Source organism: Ictidomys tridecemlineatus, chromosome 4 (genome assembly GCF_052094955.1).
Source record: "Ictidomys tridecemlineatus isolate mIctTri1 chromosome 4, mIctTri1.hap1, whole genome shotgun sequence".
Classification (NCBI taxonomy): Eukaryota; Metazoa; Chordata; class Mammalia; order Rodentia; family Sciuridae; genus Ictidomys; species Ictidomys tridecemlineatus.
Window position 1 is genome coordinate 142707281 of NC_135480.1, and position 24748 is coordinate 142732028.

The following is a 24748-nucleotide window of genomic DNA, read 5'->3' on the forward strand; positions in this document are numbered from 1 at the left end:
ATGAACCATGCAGACTGGAAAAAATTTTAACACATGCTATGTTTTCTAGAACTGGACAAGCCATTGCTTATACCATTAATTTGTATGCTATTCAGAAACAAAACAAAACAAAACAAAAAAAACACTTTCCAAGGCAGGAGACTCATGCAAAGAGCCTCCCTGAGGTGGGGACATTAAAGGGCCACCTCCTCTACAAACCTACCGGGGGCTGCAAGGGAACTCATGGTTTCCAGTCTTGGCACAGGTAAGCAGGGTGAAAATTCTTCCTTAAACATTTGAACCACAAACTGATACTCACACAAGCTTGCAGTCTGAATAAACACTACTTTATGGCCCATTTTTAGGCCAAAAAAACCTTAGGCAGAGAATTTAATTTATAGTGGTCTCAATTTGACAGTGATTTTAAGATACCATTGAGACAGTTGAATGTACAAAAAAAGTTTTCCTTAGAATAATAAGTTAAAAAGGAGTTATATCTTTAATATGTAGAGTTCATATAAATCATCTGGAAAAATAATAAACACTCAATAGAAATGGTCAAATGTTATAAAGCTCAATTCTCAAAGGAATTATAAATGGCTAATAAAAATGACTAATGGTTGAACCTTACCCATACTCAAGATATGCAAAATGAAACAATCAGATAACATTTTTTACTTATCAGAGTAGCATAATTTAAAAAGCATAATGCTGGCTGAGAGCTGGTAAAACACAGACTTGTGGGAACCTTTAGTGGCACAATCTCTCTGTACAGTTAAGTGCATTTTAATACCATTATCCCTTTTTGGAATCTATCCCAAATAAATAATCCCTAATTTGGATCCAGAATTTGTCTGAAACTATGTTTTAAAAAAATATTAGTTAGAAATAAAAAAAAGAAACTATAAAATGCTTTATACTCAAAGAATGGTTAGCTAGATTATAGCACATTTATATAATTTTAATGTTGCATTGCAGTTTTAAATGATGTTTTTATAGAACATTCAAGGATATGGAAAAGTATTCATGCTATAATGTGAAAAACAGAAGACATAAAAATTGTATACCATTATGTTACCAGTATTTATTTATTGTTTTGTGGTGCTGGCTGGAATTTGAACCCTTGCAATTGCTAAGTATGCACTCAGTTACTGAGCTACACACCAGTTTTATATAAATACATAAAGTACAGAAATAAAAATTGGTAAGCCCCAATTACCCCCCACCTCCACCAAAAAAAAAAAAAAAAAAAAAAAGAAAGAAAAAAGAAAAGAAAAGAAAAAGAGACTGGTAAGAAGAACATCAAAATATTAGAACTGGGCATCTCTGGGTTACTGGATTTTAAGTAATTATCAAAGTTTTCTTTGCATCTTTCAAACTCCAATATTATAAGAAAAAATGTCTTATATGAATATAAAACATGAATATTCTACTCTTTCTATTTTTTTTGGTGAGTGACTAAATTATCATGTTCTGGGTTATAAAAGTGGACCACAGAATGGCTAAATTATAAAATAACAATGCATGCATTACAGTGTTATTTTCTTCTATCACATAGTTAAAAAACTTACTACATAATACTACATATATACTGTAGAAAATTTAATAAACACCAATAAGAAAGAAAACAAGATCCCACATAATTTTCAACTCAAAATAACCATTATTAGCTTTGAGTTTAGTTTGCTTTTTTTTTTAACTCAAGGTTTAAAGTTAGAATACTGATGTATTATTTTCCCTATTTTTAAAATATAGGTGTTTACATCTCTAAGTTTTCCCTTAAACACTGTCTTTCTCATAAATTTTTGGAATGTGTGTTTTCATTTTCATTGGTTTCAGTTTTCTAATTTCCCTGTGATTTCTTCTTTAACCTATTGATATTTTAAGAGCGTGTTATTCAATTTCCACATATTTGTAAGTTTTCTAGTTTTTGTTCTTTATTGATTCATTCCACTGTGATCAGAAAAGATACTATGCATAACTTTGATCTTTTTTAATTGATTAAAATTTATTTTCTGGTCTCACATTTACTCTATATCCTGGAGAATACTGTATGAGAATAACCACTGTTAATGATTTTATATATTTTGTTAGAATTCTGTTGTTCATTTAAGGTATACAGACCAATAACTACATATATGTGAATAAATCAATATTTAAAGGACTAAATATACCTTTAATAGGTCATTTTTATTGGTTACATACTATTTCATGATTTGACTGTATCAGAATATTCTTAACCAATATATTTTATGACCAGACATAAATACAACTTCTAATTTTCTTCACCAGAAAATAGGACTAATGATTATGGCATCAATAAATAACTGGGATAATCAATCACACTAAGTGTTTACCACTACAGGGGAAAAAAATGTTCTAACTCTTCTAATAAAAATCGTGCATGGTCCAAGATCAAGGAGCTGGCAAGCTTGGTGTTTGTGAAAGCCTATTTTTCATAGAAGGCACCATTGAGGTGTGTTCACATGACAGAAGAGACAGAAGTGGAAACAGAAGCTAAGCTAGTTCCCATCTGCTTTTTTATAAGTCATTAATTCATTCATGAGGAAATCTATTCATGGCAGAGTCTATCTTGGATATATAATTGTTCTATGTCAAGTAAGATCAACATGAGGGATGTGGAAGTTTGGTTTATTAAATAGTAATTTTACAGAAAAATTCTGGCATGGATACATGTTGAAGTTAGCAACTAAGCGCTACAAGTAAGACATTTTCATAAGACTCTTACCTTGAATTTTCTTGAAAACTCTGGAATTCATAAACTTCAGAAATCTGTCTGCATAAAAACTTGGTCTATGAACTGAAACGGTGTCCTGAAAAGACAAAACAAGGATCGAAGGTTTACCTCTCAGGGAATTCATCCCAAGGCAGAGGAAAGATTTTTGCAAGTCTTTCTGTCAGCTGAGGTCTTTCATCAACAGTGGTCAAGAGCTAGAGAACAGTGTTCTATATCCTGCAGGACCGTGGGCTGTGGGGGAGGACCCAGACTCAACAAGAACAAAGATTCTAGAGTGAATAGAGCACTAAGGGAGACAGACAGAAGACTCTGCTACCCAAATTGGAATAGTTGATCCTTATTCATAACATTGTGTCCCTGGAGGTGCTTTCAAATCCTTCTCTTATAGGTAACCAGTGCTTCCAGTGCCGCTGAGAATGAAGGGTATTCCTTCAGTCATGAACAAAAACTGGGGACATAAGCAAAGCACACTGATATAAGAGTGACATTTAAATTAAGAAAGTGTTCTGGTGTTATCTCCAAGTAGCCGTAGTATCTAAGCTTAAATTCTTAGAAATTTAAGAAGACCCAGGAGGATATACAGGAGACATGGTTGACTGGTACTGTACTGAATTACCTACCATCAACCAAAGCTGACCTGCATGGCCAATTCAGTTCTCTCATGCATGGCAGGAGTCTTAGGACTGAAGGGCCGTTTATTTACAAATCCAGGAAAGGGAATGGATGAAGGGCTGATTCTCTATGTTCGATCAGCAGTCATTTATTGACCATTCAAGTTGTACATTTCTAGAAATGGCAAGTTTATTTATATGTATGATGCTCCATTTTGAATCCAGGTTATGGATTCTTTTTTTTTAAATTTTTTATTTTTTTTATTGGTTGTTCACAACATTACAAAGCTCTTGACATATCATATTTCATACATTAGATTGAAGTGGGTTATGAACTCCCAATTTTACCCCAAATGCAGATTGCAGAATCACGTCGGTTACACATCCATAATTTTACATAATGCCCAATTAGTAATTGTTGTATTCTGCTCAGGTTATGGATTCTAATAGGGAAATTTCTAAGAATTTAAGCTTAGATACTACAAAATGCCTGCTGGGAGAAAAAAACACACTTCACCAGAAATCCGGAGAGCTGGTTCTGGTATAAGTTCTAACTTTAAAAGGTTGTGTGAATAGCTGGGTATGGTGGTACATGCCTATAGTCCCAGTAGCTTGGGAAGCTGAGGCAGGAGGATTGCAAGTTCAAAGCCAGCCTCAGAAAGGCCCTAAGCAACTTATCAAGACCCTATCTTAAAATAAAAATAAAATGGGCTAGGGATGTAGGTCAGTGGTTAAGCGCCCTGGGTTCAATTCCCTTCCTGCCCCCACCCCAAAAGGCTGTGGATATTGGGATCAGCCAGGCTCAGGGCCTCAGGGTCAGCCTCTGTAAAATAGTGTGTTATGTGAGCGGTACATGTGCTTTCAGCCAGGACAATCTGTAGTTCTGTAATTAGCACGTTATGAAAGACACGGTATGCTAGACCCATCTTCACCAAATTACAACAGCCCTCCAGGCTGTCAGCAAGGCAGGAATGTGACAGGCACTCTTCCCAGATCCTGGCAGCTGTTGTCTGAAGTAGGATGCAATGATATCTATAGATACCTGAGACTTTGCCTTTAAAGGAGTTCCACTACTGCTTTCTTTGATAGGAAGAAACACTGTCTAAATAAGAGCCATATTTGTGAACAAACAAAAACAAGCCTTGAATATTATGTATAATTTCACAAATACATAATCAGCAGAGATTTTCTTAAAAAAATAAACTACAATCAGAAGGTACGTTTTACATGGACAAAGGTAGGGTTCTCTTAGAAGCCTCTGGCCGATGCAGGACAAGGTCATTGAGATCAGAAATCTCACTTGGTAATAAACAGGTAACGACACTTGTCTCAGAAAACAGCAGAGGAATAACCCAGGGGAATTTCTCTCTCTCTCTCTCCCTTCCATGTTCAAGGTGATGTAGTCCCCACCTTTCTCATTTGGAAGGAGAATTCAAATTACCCCTGACCTTTTCTTTTTTTTTTTTATTTATTTTTTAGTTCTCGGTGGACACAACATCTTTGTTGGTATGTGGTGCTGAGGATCGAATTCGGACCGCACGCATGCCAGGCGAGTGCGCTACCGCTTGAGCCACATCCCCAGCCCCACCCCTGACCTTTTCATAGGAGGAATCTTTGATCTGATAAGGCTTGGGTTAATTCTTAGAAACAAATTTGTGAGCCTGAAGTTTAAAAGTGCATTCTGACATAGGGCAGTCCTTAGCCTGTGGACAAAATGCAGATCTCTCATGCTGAAAGGTTATTAACAGTCTTCCATAGAACTGAAAAATGTGTGTTCTTTTCCAGAAAGGAAAAGAACACACATTCCTGCCTTGCTGACAGCCTGGAGGGCTGTTGTAATTTGGTGAAGATGGGTCTAGCATACCGTGTCTTTCATAAGAACAGCATCCATAATTTATCTTCTTTCAAAGTAAAGCATCTGCTAGCATCTTAAAAGGAAATGTGTGACTAAATCTTTGACCAATATATTCTTCGGATGTGACATATCAAGTTATTAACTGAGAGAGGCTTAGGGCCAATAAATGGTCTGTTAGCAGCAGGAAGTTCAAATCTAATGTCTAGATGTGTCTCTGTGGGTGTGGGTGTGTGAACGCATGTGCATGTGCAGTGCCCGTAAGAGAGAGAGAGCCAGAGAGAGAGGAAGACTACTTTCTCTTTGATATTTAAATTTTTCTTTAATTACATTAAGACTTAACTCTTGGGTTGACGATGCTGCTCAGTGGTTAAGCACCCCTGAATTTAATCTTTGGCACCAAAAAACAAAACAAAACAAAAAAAACCCATAACTCTTGTGACATCTTCCTATCAGTCAGCATGTATATAAACGTGTAAATCCATAACACATATAAATCTGCACCACCTTAAACATCTTCACTTCCTGTGCCCTTATTAAGTGTTTGGCTTCTGGCTGAATATGCACACGGATTATTTTATTTCATCCTCATAGCAGACCAGTACTACTATAATTGCTCTGTTATGATAAGGAAACCAAGGAGAGGCCAAATCACAAGCAGTGAACCTTGCTCACATGGCTGGTCAAGTGGTGATGGCAGAGTTCAAGTCCAGGGGTGTCCACCATCAAATTCAGGGATCAAGCTACTCGTGGTCTGGTCTCCTGAGAATCTTATTTCAACAGCCCTACTAATCTCAGCGTCTTTTTGAAAAGAGATTTTTGCCCTCCTTATCTCATAATTGGGAGCTTTGCATTTCCCACAGAAACAGCTATCATTTTGTTCTTGGCCTCTACTAAGCCACTAGGCTGGATGTCATCTATATGAATAGCTATTTGAATTTATGTGGTCTTTGCTTTTAGTGTGGACAAATCTATTAGTCTAAGACTCTGAGTTTATAACGACCTTTGCTCCTCACCTCTTAACACGCAGTGTCACAGTTTTCTAGACACTTGTACAAGTTTCCGAGGAACTAAAAATATATGCAGTTTAATAAGGAACATCCGTTACTTACGCCATCATAAACAAGAGCTTTCCAGGAGTGTTCTAACTTCTTCATTAACCTACATGTAAACAGATAGAAAAATAACCATGAAAATGCAGAACCACTCATATCTGATGAATTTTCAAAAACATTTTGGATGACTTGAAAATAATAAAAGATCACTTCCCCAAATGTCTCACCTGTATGATTGTAGAATGTCAATAATGCCCATAAATAAAAGTAGTTTTTCTCCTTTATGGCTTTTAGCTGGAATGCCTCCCATTCTGTTGATAGAACAAAAGAGAAAATATTTTATTGAATATTATAAGACTATAAAATTAAAAATATTTATAATAAATAAATTGAAAATAATATCTTTTAAGAATTCTTTATCATCATCATATATATATTTTGCATCCAGTTAAAGGTCTTCCTGGCAATCCAGAATGATGTACTTTCCCACAATGGAGAAACATCATAGCTGTCAGCTCTGAAAAGTTGGATGAGAAGAATCCAATTTAAAAATTATTTCTATTTTAAAAGCATGGCCAAGAATTCTTAGAATATAATAAATATTATTTTTAAAAAATGCAATGCTCTTTTTCTGATCAAAAAAATGTTTATTGTTGAGATTAAAAAATATAAGCCTCTAGAGTTGTGGCTCAAGGGTAGAGTGCTTGCCTAGCATGTGTGAGGCACTGAGTTTGATTCTCAGCACCACATATAAATAAATGGATAAAATAAAGGTCTATCAACATTGAAAAAAATAAAAAAACCCATAAAACATAGAAAAGAATGTAGAAAATATGTAAAAAATCCACTCATAGAATGAAGAGATAATTATTAATATTTGGTATACTTTGCAGTATGTTTATTAATCTATTAAGGGGATTATTTAATTTATTATGTTTTATAATCTTTTTCACTTACTAAATGATGAACATTTCTTTCTTTCTTTCTTTGTTTTTTGGTACGGAGAACTGAACTCAGGGGCACTTGACCACTGAGCCACATTCCCAGCCCTATTTTGTATTTTATTTAGAGACAGGGTTTCACTGAGTTGCTTAGCACCTCACTGTTGCTGAGGCTGGCTTTGAACTCACGATTCTCCTATTTCAGCCTCCAAAACTGCACCTGGCTGATGAGCATTTCTTTACATTCAATATACTGTGATTTTTAATAGCATGTAGTGTTTCACCATATGGATATAGGATAATTTAACTGATGATTGAACATTTAGATATAATCACAAGCAAATATTACAACTAATTTCTTTTATAAAAGTAAAATATGCCTATGGTTTAGATATTGTTGGAGAATTCTAGAAATCAGGACATTATAACCTCAGAAAATGATTTTTTTCAGTCTCCTTGCTTAGCTAATACATGCATCTGATACAGTTAACCACTTCAATAATCATTTTGGTTGTAATTACTTCCATTGTCAATATGCACTTTACATATTCGAATGAATCCTGCAGTTACCATCACATCTGGCTGAGGAGAGAGACCACATTTGCCAGGGTGTAGGACTAGATCAACAGAATCCCCTCATGCAGATAAAAAGAGCTCTGAATTGTGAACACCATTCTTGTATTTGCTTAAATATATGGTATTTCAATCCAAAGTTTATTCTTCCCTCTTATGGTTGATACTTTGAATATGTAGTAAATGGGAGCAGAAACATTTTTGACCATTTTTGGAAAATGCAGACATCTGAAAAAAGAAATTTTGTGGGTGAAAGAACAACAACAACCAGAACACTGCCACTTATCTACTTATCCTTTGATGAAGAGAAATGAAGGCTGGTTGGATGGATGTTAGTGCCATGTAGGAATCCATTCTCAGAATGCCATCTATTTCCATGTACCAGGTGTTAAGTGCTTCAGTGCTGAGGGGGGATGTGACTACTTGAAATTACTCAGTGGCAGGGGCTGTCACAATCAGGGTGGGCATGTGATTGCACTTACGTGTCTGGGTTCTCTGCGATGATCCCATCTCCAGATTTCCCCGGACCTTGGATGGATTCCATGGCTGTTGAATAGAGAACTTTCTGCATCCCAGGCCGCTTTGGATCAGGCACATTTTGTGAGCTCTCCTCCTCTTTGTCTTTAAGGGAATGGTCCAAGATGTGGATTCCCAGCAAAAGGCTGTAGTCCATGATCTTGAAGCTTTCCAGCACCTGAAGAAGAAAAAGACCCAAGAAGCCAGTTAACCCAAATGGCTTATAAGTCTCATCTGCATGGAATCAGAGAGCTCTAAATATGTAGATGTACTGCTCTTGCATCCCTCCTGTGGAGTGGCTGATGGAGGAAAAAAAAAAATCCCAATAAAAACACTTGAGGTTATTATTAGGCCACACGCAGAAAGGACTGGTACAGTGGCTGCAAGATGAAATTTTTATGCAAATCTAAAGCAAGCACATCTTTTCTTAAACCTCCGTGAATGTTTTTTATTATCAGCATTTACTGAAAACTTTCCATGCACCAGGTGCTAAGTGTTTCACTTGCATTCAATCCTCATAACCACTTTATGATTTGGGTACTATTATTGGCTCTATTCTAGAGACCAAAAAAAAAAAAAAATAGAAAAATAAAGCAATTTGCTCAGTAACACACAGCATGTGACAGAGACCTAAGTGGTCAACTCTAGCATTCACACTCTTAATAAGCTCTAGAGCCTAGAAACCAACGGCCAATTGTCTCTACAAGCTTGTAACTTCCTCAGCATGAAGACTCAGCTGGAATGTGTGGTTGCTTGGATTCTGTTCTCAAAAATCTAACTCTTGCTAAGTTTATTGGTTTCCTTTTCAAAGCCTATATCTCAAGGTTGCTAGTTTCCTGTAGTCAGTCTTTTAAAAATATATGATCTCAACAAAGAATAGGACTTAATGCTTAATTATCCAAACAGCAGAGAGTGGGGAGGTGAAGAAATGAAAAATAATTGAATGTATCTACAAAAAAAAGAGATAGCAATGCTCTGAAAGAAAAATGACAGGTGACATGGACTAGATAAGAGTCCTTCAAAATGGTTTCAGAGTTCAGGGGGCTTTGACACTTGGAACCCTTCCTAGGTAGAGAAAGAATGTTTAGGAAAAGTGTCTGAATATTGGGTGTTTTCTTCTATAATTTTTTTCCTACTACTTTGTATATAATTCTCCCCTACAATGAACTCTTTTTTTTTTTCTTTTTATCCCAGCCCTTTTTATTTTTAATTTTGAGACAGGGTCTTACTAAGTTGCTGAGGCTGACCTTGAACTGGTAATCCTTTTGCCTCAGTCTCTTGAGTTGCTGGGATTACAGGCGTGCTCGACGGTGCCTGGCCAGCTTCTCATTCTTCTTAAACTCAACTGTTTTTGGTCAGATAATCATGATATATTAGAGAAGGGATAAGGTCTAGGGACTCAAAAGACCTATCAGTGTCATTTCATGGATGGTATCTGACAAAGACTTTGGGATATATATACACAGTCTTCAAAAGATGGTTTTCCTTGGGTAGCATCTTAGCCATTAATGAGGACACCTGAGAGGGGGCTGTGAGTGTCCAATACCATGGAATGGTCCCCCTTCATCTTTCAAATTACTAAGTCTGTACTTTCAGAAAGGAGGCAGACAAGAGGAGATGAGAATAGAATCTCATTATTTTAGAAGTTTGAGACATGGGATTTTCTAACCCAAGAGATCTGACAGTGGTCTGACAGTGATGTGGAAGCAGCCTCCCTAACCTAAGAAGTGCAGTCAGGATTGGAGGAGGAAGGAGGAGTGACAGGTAGTACTTCTGACTATTGACCCAATGCCTGAGCATCAGTCAGTTCTCCATGGTGGGGTCTTGCCCTGTTAGAAGCAGCAAGACCATGGAAAACAAGACTGTTTAGTGTCAGGCATGCAGGGACACAGCCTCTTACCAGTGTTATTTTGGCCAATTTTGATTTCTCTAAAATTTCTGGGTTTGTGGTTACCCATAGTATTGCCTGGATGTTCAACAGGAAATGACAGGCCTTCAACCCTGCAATTCTGGTCAATAGCTCTAAAATGATTGCCTTATAATCTTTATGGAGAACATTCCTGGTTTCATCTGGTAAAGACTCAACCATATTCCCTGCATAGCCCACAGTACTCATTTGTAAATGATTCCTCCCCCAAAGTAGTGAACTGGCCTCAAAAACAAATTCTAATTAGACTGTAACAACACTGTGGATGTTCCTAACAGGCACCTGGAATCATTTCCTCTAGCTAGGAGTGGTGAAGACTGAACACAATCCTGACATCATCTTGCTTATTTCATTTTTCTCTACAAAGTATCTGCAAATTAATTCTGCTTGTTAAAAGGCCTTCTTTATAAGACATTTTTCTTATATTTATTTAACGTAAACTGGTTTGGATTTGCAGTCCCATTTACTGTCCTTAGGTCAATTTTATAAGTGATAAGAATTCAGGCTGTGGTTCCAACTATAACTATAGCATAGAGTAAGAAATGATCCTGATCATTTAAGCTGTCAAATACTTTTCCAGGTTGGTTGGTTTGTTGTGCTGTGCTGGGGACTAAACCCAAGACTTCACACAGGCTAGGCAAGCCCTCTACCACTGAGCTACCTCCAGCACTTTTTATTTTATTTTGAAAGGGGGTTTTGCTAGTTGCCCAGACTGGCCTGGAACTTGGGATCCTCCAGCCTTAGTCTCCCAAGTAGCTGGGATCATAGGTGTGTATCACTGCACCTGGCTCTGGGTTTATTATTATTATTTTTAAAAAGAAAAACCTTCATATGGAGAAGAACAGTAGTTACCAGGGTCTGCGAAGGGTGTGAGGGAGAGGTGATGGAGATAGGATGGATAATGGACACAGGAGGAAGAACTTCTAATATTCTATAGATGAGTAAAAGAACTAACTTTGTTTGACAACAATTAATTATATATTTCAAAATATCTAGTGGAGAGGATTTTGAATGCTCCAAACAGAGAAATGATAAGTGTCTGAGAAAGATGTTATATACCCTGATGTGATCATTATACATGAATCAAAATAAAACAATATACTCCATAAATATGTACAACTACTATATGCCAATTAAAAATAAAAAGTACATTTTAAAAATCTTTAAGAGAAACTTAGAAAAGGCTGTAAAAAGAGATTCATTTCTTCTTTGCACTTATATTGGATTGTTAGCATCCTGGAAGGTAACTGAATTGTTCTTAGGAGGACAAGGTTCCTTCTTTCAGAGTAGAAGGCTTAAAAAAGAAATTCTATTCCCATTATATGAAAAGTTAATCATAAATCTTAGGTGTTTGGTTAGGCAAAAATCACCAGCCACAAAAAATGTCAGGAAACAAAAAGACATATATATATATTAAATCAAAATTTAAAACTTCTGTAATGGAAAATTCTGGGAGTAGATTTTTAATTATGTGTTTTAAAGTTTTGCATCAGTTAGGAACAAAATAGTTCCATTATTCATATCCTCCCAGTTCTTTAATTAAAGGAATTAATAAATCTGCCAAAAACTTAACATGCACAAACTGCAAGAGTGAGCAACATTTGGTGACATGGCAGACGATCCAGTTCGTCACTTGGGTGCACATTTATTTCCAGAATGTCTGCCTGACCTCACAGCTGCTGGTAGATTCTGTACCTGTGCATTTGCCATTCAAAATGTAAGTTACAATGCAAACACAGGCGCCTTTCCATCTAGCTTGGGCATTTCTTTACCTTCTCACTAAGTAAAATATCAGAGATCATTCCCACAGCTACAGAAAACTGGAAGCAAGTTGGAATACCGCAGTGCTTTTTATTGTCAAGGTCAGAGAGATTTCTTTCTCTCTCAAGGACTATTTTAAGTCAATAATATCATTGAAAGACTGAGTGTAGGAGATGATGACTCCTGAATGAGGTGGGAGCAGCAGGAGGGAGAGGTGGATACATTTGGGAATCTTTCAGAAGTAAATTCCAACTACCATCTTTCTAGAGACAATTCCTAAATTGCAATCTTTGGCTTGATCTCATCCCTAGCTGCACCCCAGTGGCCTTCTGGATATCCCTAATCTTCCACCCAGGGTCACATTGGGACCTTATTTTGCCCTGAAGCAGTTCTTTCTCTTCGTTTCCCTTTTTCATCACTCTAATGTCGATTTCGGATTCCTCTTCCTTTAATTAAGTTGTCCAGTCTTGCAACTTTTATTATCAAAACATTCCTTCTCTGTAATGACTCATTTTCAACTTCCCTTTCAGATCCTTCTTGACCCCCTTGCTTTACCAGGTTCACAACAACCCCCCTACTTAAAGCTTGTCATTTCTTATGCCAATGCCTCAGCTTGGCCCTGAAGGTCCTTGCTACTATGGCCCCTACCAACATCTCTTTGTTTACTGCCATCCCAGAGATACTTCCCCCTCTAGTCAAATTGAAATTCTTTAATTATCCCTAAATGTGCTCTAAAGATGCAAGCCCTGATATTTTGCTCATGCTATTTCTTCAGGAAGGTTCTTACTATCTTTCTAATTCCCACTGTTTTTTTCCTTTTAGAGCCTAACTTAGCTTACCTAAATGAAAATTTTATTAATGATGTCAACAAATTGTTGGGAATACATCTTCCCTCAGAAAACCCAACCACGTGATCATAATCAGTGTTCCTCCATGATTTGACAATCTACCTCTGCTTGACTCACCAAAGGCTAGTTTTATACTGTGTTTCCTGCTGTGTGCTCTGAACATAGTAGGAATGCACATTTGCTATGTTGCTTTCCATATGTATTGGGCAAGTAAGTAAAAAATCAAAATATTCTGAAGCAAAGAAGTTCTAACGCTACTTTTCTTCTGTCTTAAATATAAGAACTTGATACTTGTGCATCATCATTATAATGCCTGTGAAAATTTTTAGCACTGAAAACATTTATTGTGATTATGTGTTGTGTTGTCAAAAAAAATAAAGATAAAAGCCCACAATGTTTCCAAACCTACTTACACTGTAGGAACTGTATACACTCTGTGCCAAGGGCAAAAATCAAGCTAATATTGACAGACTGTTTTAATGTACTGTTTGATAGGCACACAACTCAATGGCAGATCAAAGGCAAGTTGTTTTGCTATAAGCTTGGCTGAGCTTTGATTCTAATAAGAGTACCATGTTTATCTTTGGGAAACTGCCGCTGGGAAAACATGTTACAGGTTGGTCAACTGCAGACTCTTTAACTACCCCAAAATGCTTGGGGCTGGCCTTAAGATGGAAGATTTATTCACACATCTGTAACACATCCCAGGGCTTTTTCAGTTTTCCTGTTCTCGGTTCCTTTGCTTTCCAAAAATGGAGATTTCTTGGAAAATTGGGAATGGAACCACCATTTGACCCAGCTATCCCTCTACTCAGTCTATACTCAAAGGACTTAAAAACAGCATACTACAGGGACACAGCCACATTAATCTTTATAGCAGCACAATTCACAATAGCTAAACTGTGGAATCAACGTGGATGCCCTTCAATAGATGAATGGATAAAAATAATGTGGCATATATACACAATGGAATATTACTCATCAATAAAAGAAAATAAAAATCATGGCATTTGCAGGTAAATGAATGGAGTTAAAGAAGATAATACTAAGTGAAGTTAGCCAATCCCAAAAAGACAAATGCAGAATGTTTTCTCTGATATAAGGAGACTGATTCATAGTGGGTGGGTTGGGGGAGCATGGAAGGAATAGACAAACTTTAGATAGGGCAGAGGGGCGGGAAGGGAAGGGAGGGGGTATGGGGTTAGAAATGATGGTGGAATGTGATGGACATTATTATCCAAAGAACATGTATGAAGACATGAATTGGTGTGAATATACTTTGTACAACCAGAGACATGAAAAATTGTGCTTCTATGTGTGGAATAAGAATTGTAATGCATTTTGCTGTCATACATAAATAAAAAAAATTAATTAAAAAAAAGAATGCAAAGTTAAATTAGCATAAGACTGAAAAAAGGACAATCCTTGGGTGAATCCAAAATGTCATTGAAAACAGCTGCATTTAAAAACTGGTACCAGCACCAGAAGATATTAAGAGTGGTAAAGATAATGCAACTCAGCTATATCTAGCTCGAGACTAGACTTTGCCTTATGCAAAGTCAAGAAAGATGATGGTTCTACAAGAAGAGGAGATGCTTTATTAAGTGAATCGTAAGTCAGCAAGACTTCTAATAATTTCCTACGTCACAGGGGTTCTTATAAAAAGTAATCAATTCTGTATGACGATTTTATTGTACACCTACTATGTGTCAGGCACTCTCTTGTTTCAAACTCTCTTGTACATTCTAGCTAATAAACAATACAATTAGAAATCCCCTATTTTAAGAATGACTTTGTGACTTTTTCTGGTAAATGGTTGGAACTGGAGATTATCATGATAAGTGAAATAAGCTAATCCCACAAAACCCAAGGTTGAATGTTCTCTCTGATATGCAGATGTTGACACAAAACAAGGGTCAGCAGAGGGGAAGAATAGAAGTTCAGTGGATTAAACAAAGCAGAATGACAGGAAGGGAAGGATGGTAATAGGAAAGACAGTAGAATAAATCAGACATAACTTTTCTATGTTTATACATGAATACACGATCAGTCAATCTCCACATTATGTTCAACCACAAGAGTGGTATCTTAATTAGAGTAAGTTATATTCCATGTATTTATAATATGTCAAATTACACTATACTGTCATGTATATCTAAAAAAGAATAAAAAGAAAAAAGAAAAAAAAAAGAAATTCCCTATTTTTTATAATTCCCATTGAATTAAGGATCTGGTCATTGGTTATCAACGTCTCTAACATCACATAAAGAAAGGCATTCTGACATTGTGTGCCTTCTGATGGGAAGAGACATTTTATCTGAAGTCAAACCTCTAGGTGATCAAACCTCTGGGCCCAATGACCAATTTATAGAAAAAGTAGATGAGAGAGGAGAATGATAAAAGAAACCAGAGATGTAATTACCAAAATCCAGACTCTGAGATAAACAACCCCATTTCTCTGATAAATATCTTCAAAATAATTAATTTTCAAAATGAAAATTAAGAGTGACAGTGGGACTTAAATAGACTTTATCTCAATGCTGATCCAAATATTTTTTTCTGAAACAATTACAAATTAGAACACTATTTGATGATTAGTTAGAATTTTTAATATTTTAAATGGGTGATATTGGCATCTTAGTTTTTAAAAAAGGGTCTTTAGCATTAAGAGGTTTTTACTAAGATATGTATGAATAAAATGATGTGAGACATGGAATGTGCTTCAGATTACATGGGGAGTGAGGCAGTAAAATGAACCAGAATTTTCTGAGTTACAAATTATTAAAACTGGGCCCAGCACATGTGTGTGTGTGTGTGTGTGTGTGTGTGTGTGTGTGTGTGTGTGTGCTATTTATAATATTCTGTTCACTTTATATATGTTTGAACTTTTCAAAAATAAAGTTTCATATACTGTTTTGAAATGCTTACATGAAGTGCATTGCTATTCTTGTTAAGAGTTAACTCACCACCATCTCTATTGATGTTAGGGTAGAGATGGCACAGATGAAAATAAAAATTAGTAATCTGGGATCTTAAGTGAAGTAGTGAAAGCAGAAAATTGGCTACATTTTATACTCATCTCAACTGATCATTCTTTGATGGAAGATCTAAAGAGTTAACCGAAAGTGGAGTTGACAGGAAGCTACATCAATGGCTTCAAGTAATTTTTCTAGCTAATTTATATTAGTTTAGTTCTTGAACAATAAATTAATGATTGACACAGAACATTTGTGTTAAGCCAATAAATAAGAAAATTCAAAATAGTATCCCGGACATTTTATGCAAATAGACATTCCTGGAAATAGTGGTTTAGGGAAAAATGAATCTAAGGGCCTGCTATTCCTCACTAAGCAGGCCCTTCGGAGCACAGCGTCAGAACTACTTATATGTGCAAGTCTAGTTAGAGCTGAATGCTGGCTTTTTAATGTAATCTAATTTCCTCAATAAAGCTCAGAGTGTTCTTTGCTAATGTAATGAAGAGAAAATACAGGCTGTGACAAGACATGATTTTGGCTGGTAAAGCAGAATGAAATAAATATTAAGCTCTTAGCCTAGTTCTGGCAATAATGTATTTTGTACTGCGTCTAATGTGTGATTTAGAACTCTGGACTCTGCTGGATTACCCTGTACCAAGACCTTTTCCCTCCTCACTTAAAAAGCTTCAAGTGATAGAAGTATACTTATATGCATTGAAAATAGTCATCCATCATTTAAAAAGATCTTACACACACACACACACACACACACACCAATCTTTATAGCAGTTTTTCAAAGGACAAAAGTGAGGATAGATGTACTTCCTGGTTTGTAATACTAAATTTGAGAATTTCTTTGAAGGAAGCACACTGGTGAGATCAGAGGGACACTCACTTGTAGGGGAGAAGGACATATAAAAGTGTTGACTGGTCCTGGCAGGGATGAAGAGCCATACATGCAGGTCAGGGCCTCTCAGAAACCAGTGTGTGGTGATATTTCTGGAAGCCCCTGGCTCTTCCCAGGCAGTCTTGCAGGCCCTGTTCTGCCAGCTCTGTGGGTGCTCTGTACACGGGCACTGCATGCTGAATGAATAAAAGAAAGCCCTACAAGATGAAACTGGTTTTATGCTTTGGTGTAAGTAGCCTAAGCTGAAAGCTTTTGTGGGAAAGACAAGGTTGCATTTGTCAGTACACAATAAACTGTGTGATGAAGGTACCACACAAAGCGTATTTCTGAGCCATTTGCTCAACTTTGTGATCTTTTCCCCATTCTGAAAACTTCAAGTACACCTAAGTCTCTGCAACTCAGTCTTTTATCAGATTCTAGAAGTTCTTCTCAAGATATGCAACCTCAACTCCATTTTTGAAAATGGCTGCGATTTGCTGCCCCTTCACTCCTTTGGTTCAGGTTTTGACAACACTGTTCTAATTCTTATCCTGACCCTTGTGACTGACTTTGAGGGCACCCACCACCGGATCTACAGCAACAACCTCAAAGCCTTTCCAAATACATCTTCAAAGCCAGAGTTGCTCCCATCAACCCCCCCACCCCCACCCCGCACCGTGGCCCCTGTCCTTTGGCCTGCAGCTCTCCTCTGGCTTTCCCAGGATCCCCTGCAGGGAGGGGGAAGTTGTGGGGACATTTCCTTCCCTTAGCTCCCTTCCCTCAGATGCTGTGTGGTCCTCCCATTTGGGACCTCCAATGACCTTCCCTCTAACCTTAGGGCCATCTACGAAATCAAAGACTGGTAGGTTCTTCTCAGACAAAAGCAGGAAACACTTGTATACCAGGTACAGCATCATTCTCTTCATAGACCCAAAGACTTCAGCTTTCATTAGCCTGAGTTTTCACATATTTCAATTTCAGGTGACAAGTGACTAAAAAAAAAACTATCTAGACACGTGACAACAACCATAGCCACAGCCACCACCATGACAACAAACTCAGGAAATACTTCAGCCCTTAATCTTGAGGTAATATTTCTTTCAGGAAGAAAATTAAAAGGAGTTTACTTGTCAAGGATCAGGAAGGCATTTTTGTATTTTTTTTTTTTAGTCTCTGATTTCCATCTTTCTGGAGAATTTTTTATAATGCTTCTGTTGATTTGAAGGGAGGGTTAAAAAAAACAATAAGCAAAACCCTGCTACTGGCTTGAAAATCCTTCAGTTTCTGTAGTTACTGAGAATTTCCCAAAGCTGCTCACACAGGATTCAACGTCACACACCTAGTTCCTGATCTCCTTTCTCTAGCAGATTTAAAAAACAATCAATCCCACTGTAACCATCACATTTCTCAGAAAGTAGTTATGCTTTTATGTTAATAGGATTTCATGGGCACACATGTTGGTAAGAGTTGGCCAGTGTCAATGGGCTTGATTATGCTTTTCATTACATTTAAAAAAATTTGATCTTTAGATTACTTATTTTACTTTGTATTCTTCAGTCATGGCATGGTTTTCCTACCTTTGTCCCTCCTGGAAATAGGTTGCAAATTTTATGAACTCATTGTTCTGCATCAACCAAGGTATCTACTTTGACAGAGCCTCTTCCTGACTCCTACTGTGTTTTCTTGTCAGAGCCAGAAAGACCAGTCACGGGCACTTTGATGTCTATATCTGTTATGACTTAGAGCTTTCATTTCAGTGGACTGTCTCCCATTGCCCCTGTGAGCTCCTCAAGGAGAATGAGAGGATGGAGGAACAGGACTTTGCAGGTAGACACACAGAGGTGAGCCCTGGATCCAGCACTGTGAACCCTGAAGACCTGGGCCAACTCAACCCCTCCTCAGTCTTCTTAATCTGTCAAAAGGGAACCAAGGCACTCATTTCAGAGAGTTGTTATAAGTTGTTATAATGAGGTTGAGTCCTGCTGGCTCAAATCAAGTCCACAACAAACATTAACTGAGCCTAGGAAAGATGTCCTTAATGCCCATGAAATTATGCACTGCATACCCTGAACTGTATAGATCTATTTGATGATTACATATTACATATGGTGCGTTTCAATTATTAAGCTACTTAGGTATCTTTGTGTTATGTGTGAGAGGAAACCTGTGTCTACTAAAAACTAGAATAGGTAATTTTGCAAAATACTGAGAATTACTTGTGTGGTCCACATGGAGATTTCTCTTAATAGAAAGCCAGGCATAAAAGAATATTTTGATTTTTGCAGCCACTCTGCCACATCTCACACTGACCATATTCTCTTTTGTTACTGCCAGCAGGAGATTCTTTCCTGCCTTTCCTATTCCTGTCTCAGAGCTAACGTGCAGCAAAGGGCAAAAACCTGGTCAAAGAACAGCTCCATTACAAGAGTAATGAAGAGTGTGGTGTGTGGCCAGTCTTAAATGGGGACACCAATCATGACCTAAATGAGAAGACTGGGGAGTCAGCACAGTTGTAATTTACTAAGTTACTGACTATTAACAAACATTGGCCAAATGAGCCATACAAGTTTACTTCAAATAAGTATACACAAATTTATAACATTGACACAATTGACTTTGGTTTTCTTTCATAACAAATTGTGTACAGGTTATTATCAAAATCTACTTTTATGCATTTATTGGTTAGGTAAGGTCCACCATTTCAAAAAGTGTTTGTATTGTTAGCTCCTAGGGTTCATCAGAAGACTGACACCAAGAGAACTGTGGAATAGAATTGTCACACAGGCTAAATGATGGGAAAATGAAGCCACACAGTTCTTGTTCTCAAAGAGAGCAGATTTTAGTAGCAATCATTAAATATGAAATCAAGCAATTATAATGTAAAACTACTAATAGCTACATAATAGATTTACATGAAGTAATATGAGAATTCAGCCTCATAGAAATGCTTATTTTTATATTTTATTTAATTTTGGGGAGGAGTATTGGTGATTGGGCCCAGGGGCACTTTATCACTGAGTTACCTCCTTTGCCCTTTTTATTCTTTGAGACGGGGTTTCGCCAAGTTGCTGAGGCTGGCCTTGAACTTGTAATCCTCCTGCCTCAGCCTTCTAAATTGCTGGTATTACAGGTGCATGGCACTGTGCCTGGCTAAAAGTGTTTATTATTAGAAATACACACCCTAAGTCTCTTCTTTGGAATTCCTGTCAATTGCATTAAATCCCATGGACATATTAGCAGTCACTAGACTTAACTGTAAGTTTTCCAGCTTTGCTTTCATTACTCTTTCCAATACACCCCAAATTGCCTTTTTGTTACTTTTATCCTTTGCTTTTCTTTATCCTTTGCAACTTTTACACAAGAGACTTCAATACATACTGATCAGAATGGCTGAATAAAAAATAGTGACAATAGCAAATGCTGGCAAGTATGGGAACAAAATGGATCACTCATACAGCTCTGATGGGAATGTAAAATGATGCAGCCATTCTGGCAAAAAACTGTTCAGAGCAGCTTTATATAAAATCTCAAAAACCAGAGGAAAACCCACATGTTCTTTAGAAGATAAATATTAAATGGTGGCATATTCGTATTATGAAATATCACTCAGCAATAAAAAGGAACAAACTATTGATACAGGTAATAGTGTGGATGCTCCTCAAGGGCATCAGGCCAGGTGGAAAAAGCCAATCCCAACAGTCCTACATGTTATGATTCCATTTAGATAGTATTCTTGAAATGTCAAATTATAGAAGTATAAAATAGATTTGTGCTTGCACAAGATTAGGCAGGGTTTTTGGAACAGGCAGGTCGCCATGGCTGTAAAAGGGTATCCTGGGAGATCTTGAGAAGGAGCAACTCTGCATTTGCCTGAGTTCTCCATACATGCAGTTATATTAATCTGCATGTATGTATTAATTGCACAGAATCCTCCCTCTAATGCCCACGAGTGCATATAAAATTGACAAAATTTGAGAAATCTGAAAAACATCATTAGCTTGTATCTGAATCAATTTCTGGGTTGCAATACTATGCCAAGGTCGTATAAGATGTTTCCATTGGTGGAAGCTGGGTAAGGGTATATGACATCTTTCAAATAAACCTACAATTATGTTTTAAAAAAGAGAGACATAACTTAAAAAAATTTCTTCCAAATATAACAATGTTGTCATTTCTATCCTCATTGGGAAACTCGGCATGTCTAGTTACATCCAACTCATTATCTCTTAGACTAGGGAAAGGACGGTACCATTCTTCATTCCCGGGAACTCTTAATATCCCTTTCCAGCTCAATCTTTGATTCTATGAGTGTGTTTTATTTAGTTATTTGTTCACCAATTTAAAATGTGCTTCATCTAAATACTGTTATGTTATCAAAATAAATAATATTATAGGTAACAAAACTCAAAATATAATGCAAAATAGTGGAGCAAATCATTTACATCATGGAATTATAGTGTTTGTAAAATCTACTTTGAAAGATAGTGAATTCATCTGTACCTTCTATTGTAAAGAATCTCAAAGGTACAGAATCAATGATATCCCTGTTCCCTTTTCATTTTACAAGGTAGAAGTCTAAGAATAAAATCTAATTCCTTATTGATAAAAGGAAAGAAGTTAAGTTTAAACATCACCATTACTAAGAGATGTACATCTCTTTTATTATTTATGAAGTACTTTTTCCTTCCCAAGGATAGCTGGGAAGGCAATCAATATAAATACCAAAGGAAAAAATAAACTAAATTAAGTGCAAAAATTAACTCTAAACAAAAGTATAGCTGAAGGGTAAGCCCAAGCCATAATGACAAATTGAGGATCATATAAAATAACCCACACTGTAACTCATGCAAACATGTCCATAGCTGACAGAAATCTGTTCTATAAATTGAATGCTGCAAAAAGTTCCTGTATTCATTCGTTTCTTTCATTCAATTCTGAGGACCTATTAATATTTATGGTAACAATGATTTGTGTAAAAAAATAAAATTGATTCCACACTATTTAAAAATTAATAACTTTGCTGCTCAACAATAATGATAATAAATGTAAAATAAGTCATTTAGGTCATTAATTATCAAGACTTTCTCTGATATGACTCCCACTTGAAGGATTAAAAAAAATTTGGACTATAAACACAAGTTCTCACTAATATACTTTGTCTCCGTGTCATTCCTCCAGAGTTATCAAAAAATATTACAGGGTGTAATGATTTGTCAACTTAATTAAATGATATGGAATTTTAGATTTTTTGTAGATAAATCATATCAGAGGAGAAATAACCACAGTAAATTAAAAATGAATACTAAAATAGTTCATAATTGTTCTTCCAAAACTAATAAATAAAATTTCAACTCAAAAGAGTTTCATCATAATCAAATGTGTACTGAGTGTATACAGTAAGCCAAGAACTGCAGAAAGGGACAAGGAATGGGACATGTACAGTCTTGCTGGACAGAGAGTATATATACCTAAAGGAGACAGGGGCCAATATTAAATGATGTCTAATGACCATTTATAACATTGCTTCCATGGGGAAATCATTGAAATATAAATATACTTTTTCCCAAACAAATGACTCAATATGAGGACAGCCAGTACAGTTTTTCAGATAATCCCAAGTGAATCAAATGGAGATCAGCTGCTTTATTAAACCCTCAATGCCATATTTGGCAGGCATTACAGCGAAACTAAATACTTCCTTCCAAATAGGCAAGAGTTGAAAAACAGCTAGATACACAAAAGTCAGCAAAGACAGACTTCTTGGAGGTGTACTCAATCTTGTCTCTTTATCCTCAGACAGCTCATAATTCCTTTGTTCAAATACATTTTCCAAAAATCATTTACAAAGTACCTACTAAGCACCAAGATGTAAACAAAGACAGATTGAGGTGTGATCTTTAGGCTTAGGGATCTGCCTACGAAAGAATAACAGTGTACGAAATCTCACGAAAGAGGTAAGACTAGAATGCGCAGCATGGGGAACATACCATGGTGGTCGTGAAGGAAGAGATACCCGAGTAGTTCTGAAATGAGTAGCTGAGGGCGGTAGAAGAGGGGGAAAATGGTTGAGCAGAGTGAAACATGCAGAAAGGCCCATACTTTTGGAGTATGGCCAATAGATCAGAATAGCGATGCTCCAGGAGAGAGAAGGCTGAAGAAGGAAGCTGAAGGAAGCATCAGAAACCGTGGCAAGGACCAGATCAGGAAGTATCTTATTGTTCCAAGCTAAGAAGCCCAGCTTTAGCCTCAAGACAGTAGGGAACCTTGGCCAGGGAATTGCAAGAGGCTGGCTGTCTTCTGATCAGAGGGTCACTCTGGAATCAGTGGTGGGGATGAGTTGGAAAGCAACGACACTGAGAACCAGTGAAAAGGCCACTCAAAACTCCAGGTGATGGGCTGGAGATGTGGCTCAAGTGGTAGCGTGCTCGCCTGGCATGCGTGCGACCCGGGTTCGATCCTCAGCACCACATACCAACGAAACATGTTGTGTCCACCGAGAACTAAAAAATAAATATTAAAAAATTTCTCTCTCTCACTCTCTCTCTCTCTTTCGTCTCTCACTCTCTCTTTAAAAAAAAAAAAAAAAAAACTCCAGGTGATGAACAACCAGGGTCTCAGTAAAGGCAATAGCTATGCACACAGTGAAGAGGGGCGGGTCCACTAGTCATTTAGGAGAAGACAGATGGGAGATGATGGTTTACTGCATTGGAAAAAGAGGGAGAGGAAGGAGAAAAGGGTACCTTTAGAGCACTCATTAGGGCAACTGGCTGCACAGTGCTCATGTGGTCAGGAAGACAGGAAGAGGCAGAGGGTTGGGGGAAGATGACAGAACACCTGGGAAGAGCAGTTTTCAAACAGGATGTGCATCTCAGCTTGTCTGGAATCACAGGGAATGATTTGGATAAATCCTACTCCCTGTTTGTGATGGCAAGTGACCTTGATGCCCTTGTACTTGCCATTGTTACCGCTCTTTCTCCTGAGTCAAGTTCACTTGTGACTGTGGATGGCCATCACAGCAGCAGACAGATAGAAGTGTTTGAAGACCAGGTGGAGGGGACAATTATTTATATCCATTTCCCCCAGGCACAGTGACTAGGAAGCATCAAAGTGGGGATGGGGGAGAACCCAAGATCAGGAACCTTCCTTTGAAAATATTCCATTGTTTGATGCCTGTTGGGAACTGGGCTCTGCAGCATTGAAGCATAAAACAAGATCAGTTTTCTGGAGTAGTTCTGCATTAGTGCTATGTGTGAGGGTTGGCCAGGGATGGAGCACCACAAGGGCTGGCTTATACACAGCACCCACCAGTGGGTTGGAGAAGCCAGGTGAAGGCACCAGGGGGCTGTGGGGGGAAGATGGCACTCCTAGAGGGGTCTCACTAAGGGATGAGGCTGAGCAATCATTTTTCATGCAGAGTCTAGAAACAGCAGCTCTGACGGGAATCAGGAGGCAGTCCAAGGAGAACAGGGAACATGAGCTGGCTCAGTGAGTCATGAGGGATCTTCTGGACAGCTCTCAGGCTAAGGGACAGGGAATCACAAGGTCTGAGACGTCAAGCCAGAATAAGAAAGAGGAGATGGAGGGTGGGCAGGAAGCAGGGGGAGGTCGGCAAGAGGTTAGGAAGCTTAATGTATCTGTCTGGGGAACAACAGAAAAGCTGGAGTCCAAAGGTCTGGGATTCTCGGATTTGCTACTTTTAAGCCCTTAAGAGGATGCTGGCACCCTCAAAAAGGGTCTTCTGACATTATTTGGCCACTTTTCTCTCCCAAACTATTAACTGCTTCAACACCAAAGAACTATAGTTCTTTGAACATGTTCCTAGAACATGTCAGGCTATTTAATACCAAACTGACATTGTTCTCTCTTACAAATAGGCTTCTGTACTGCTTTGCTTACCTGGAGACTCCTCTCATGCTTCAAAATCCAGCTCTGATGTTACCTACTCGGATCCTTAGAATATAATAGTGTCATTGCATGCAATACACTGCAGGCAATTGATCAGAAATGTGGAGGTCATTTGCCTCATGTTGGCACGTAGTCTAATTGTAATACTTGTCTGATAAGTG

The 24748-nt window shown here is 37.5% G+C and overlaps 1 protein-coding gene across 4 annotated transcripts in view; it reads right to left on the bottom strand.

Annotated features, from left to right (window-relative positions):
* Window positions 1–24748, bottom strand: part of Pip5k1b (phosphatidylinositol-4-phosphate 5-kinase type 1 beta) — a 276928-nt gene that overhangs the window by 71215 nt on the left and 180965 nt on the right. For all 4 annotated transcript variants that reach the window (XM_078047564.1, XM_078047562.1, XM_078047561.1 and 1 more), the window contains 4 exons: window positions 8252–8463; window positions 6483–6566; window positions 6313–6361; window positions 2729–2813 (listed from right to left, as the gene is read on the bottom strand). In XM_078047564.1, coding sequence (XP_077903690.1) covers window positions 2729–2813; window positions 6313–6361; window positions 6483–6566; window positions 8252–8463 — 430 coding nt within the window. The remainder of the gene's footprint in view (window positions 1–2728; window positions 2814–6312; window positions 6362–6482; window positions 6567–8251; window positions 8464–24748) is intronic.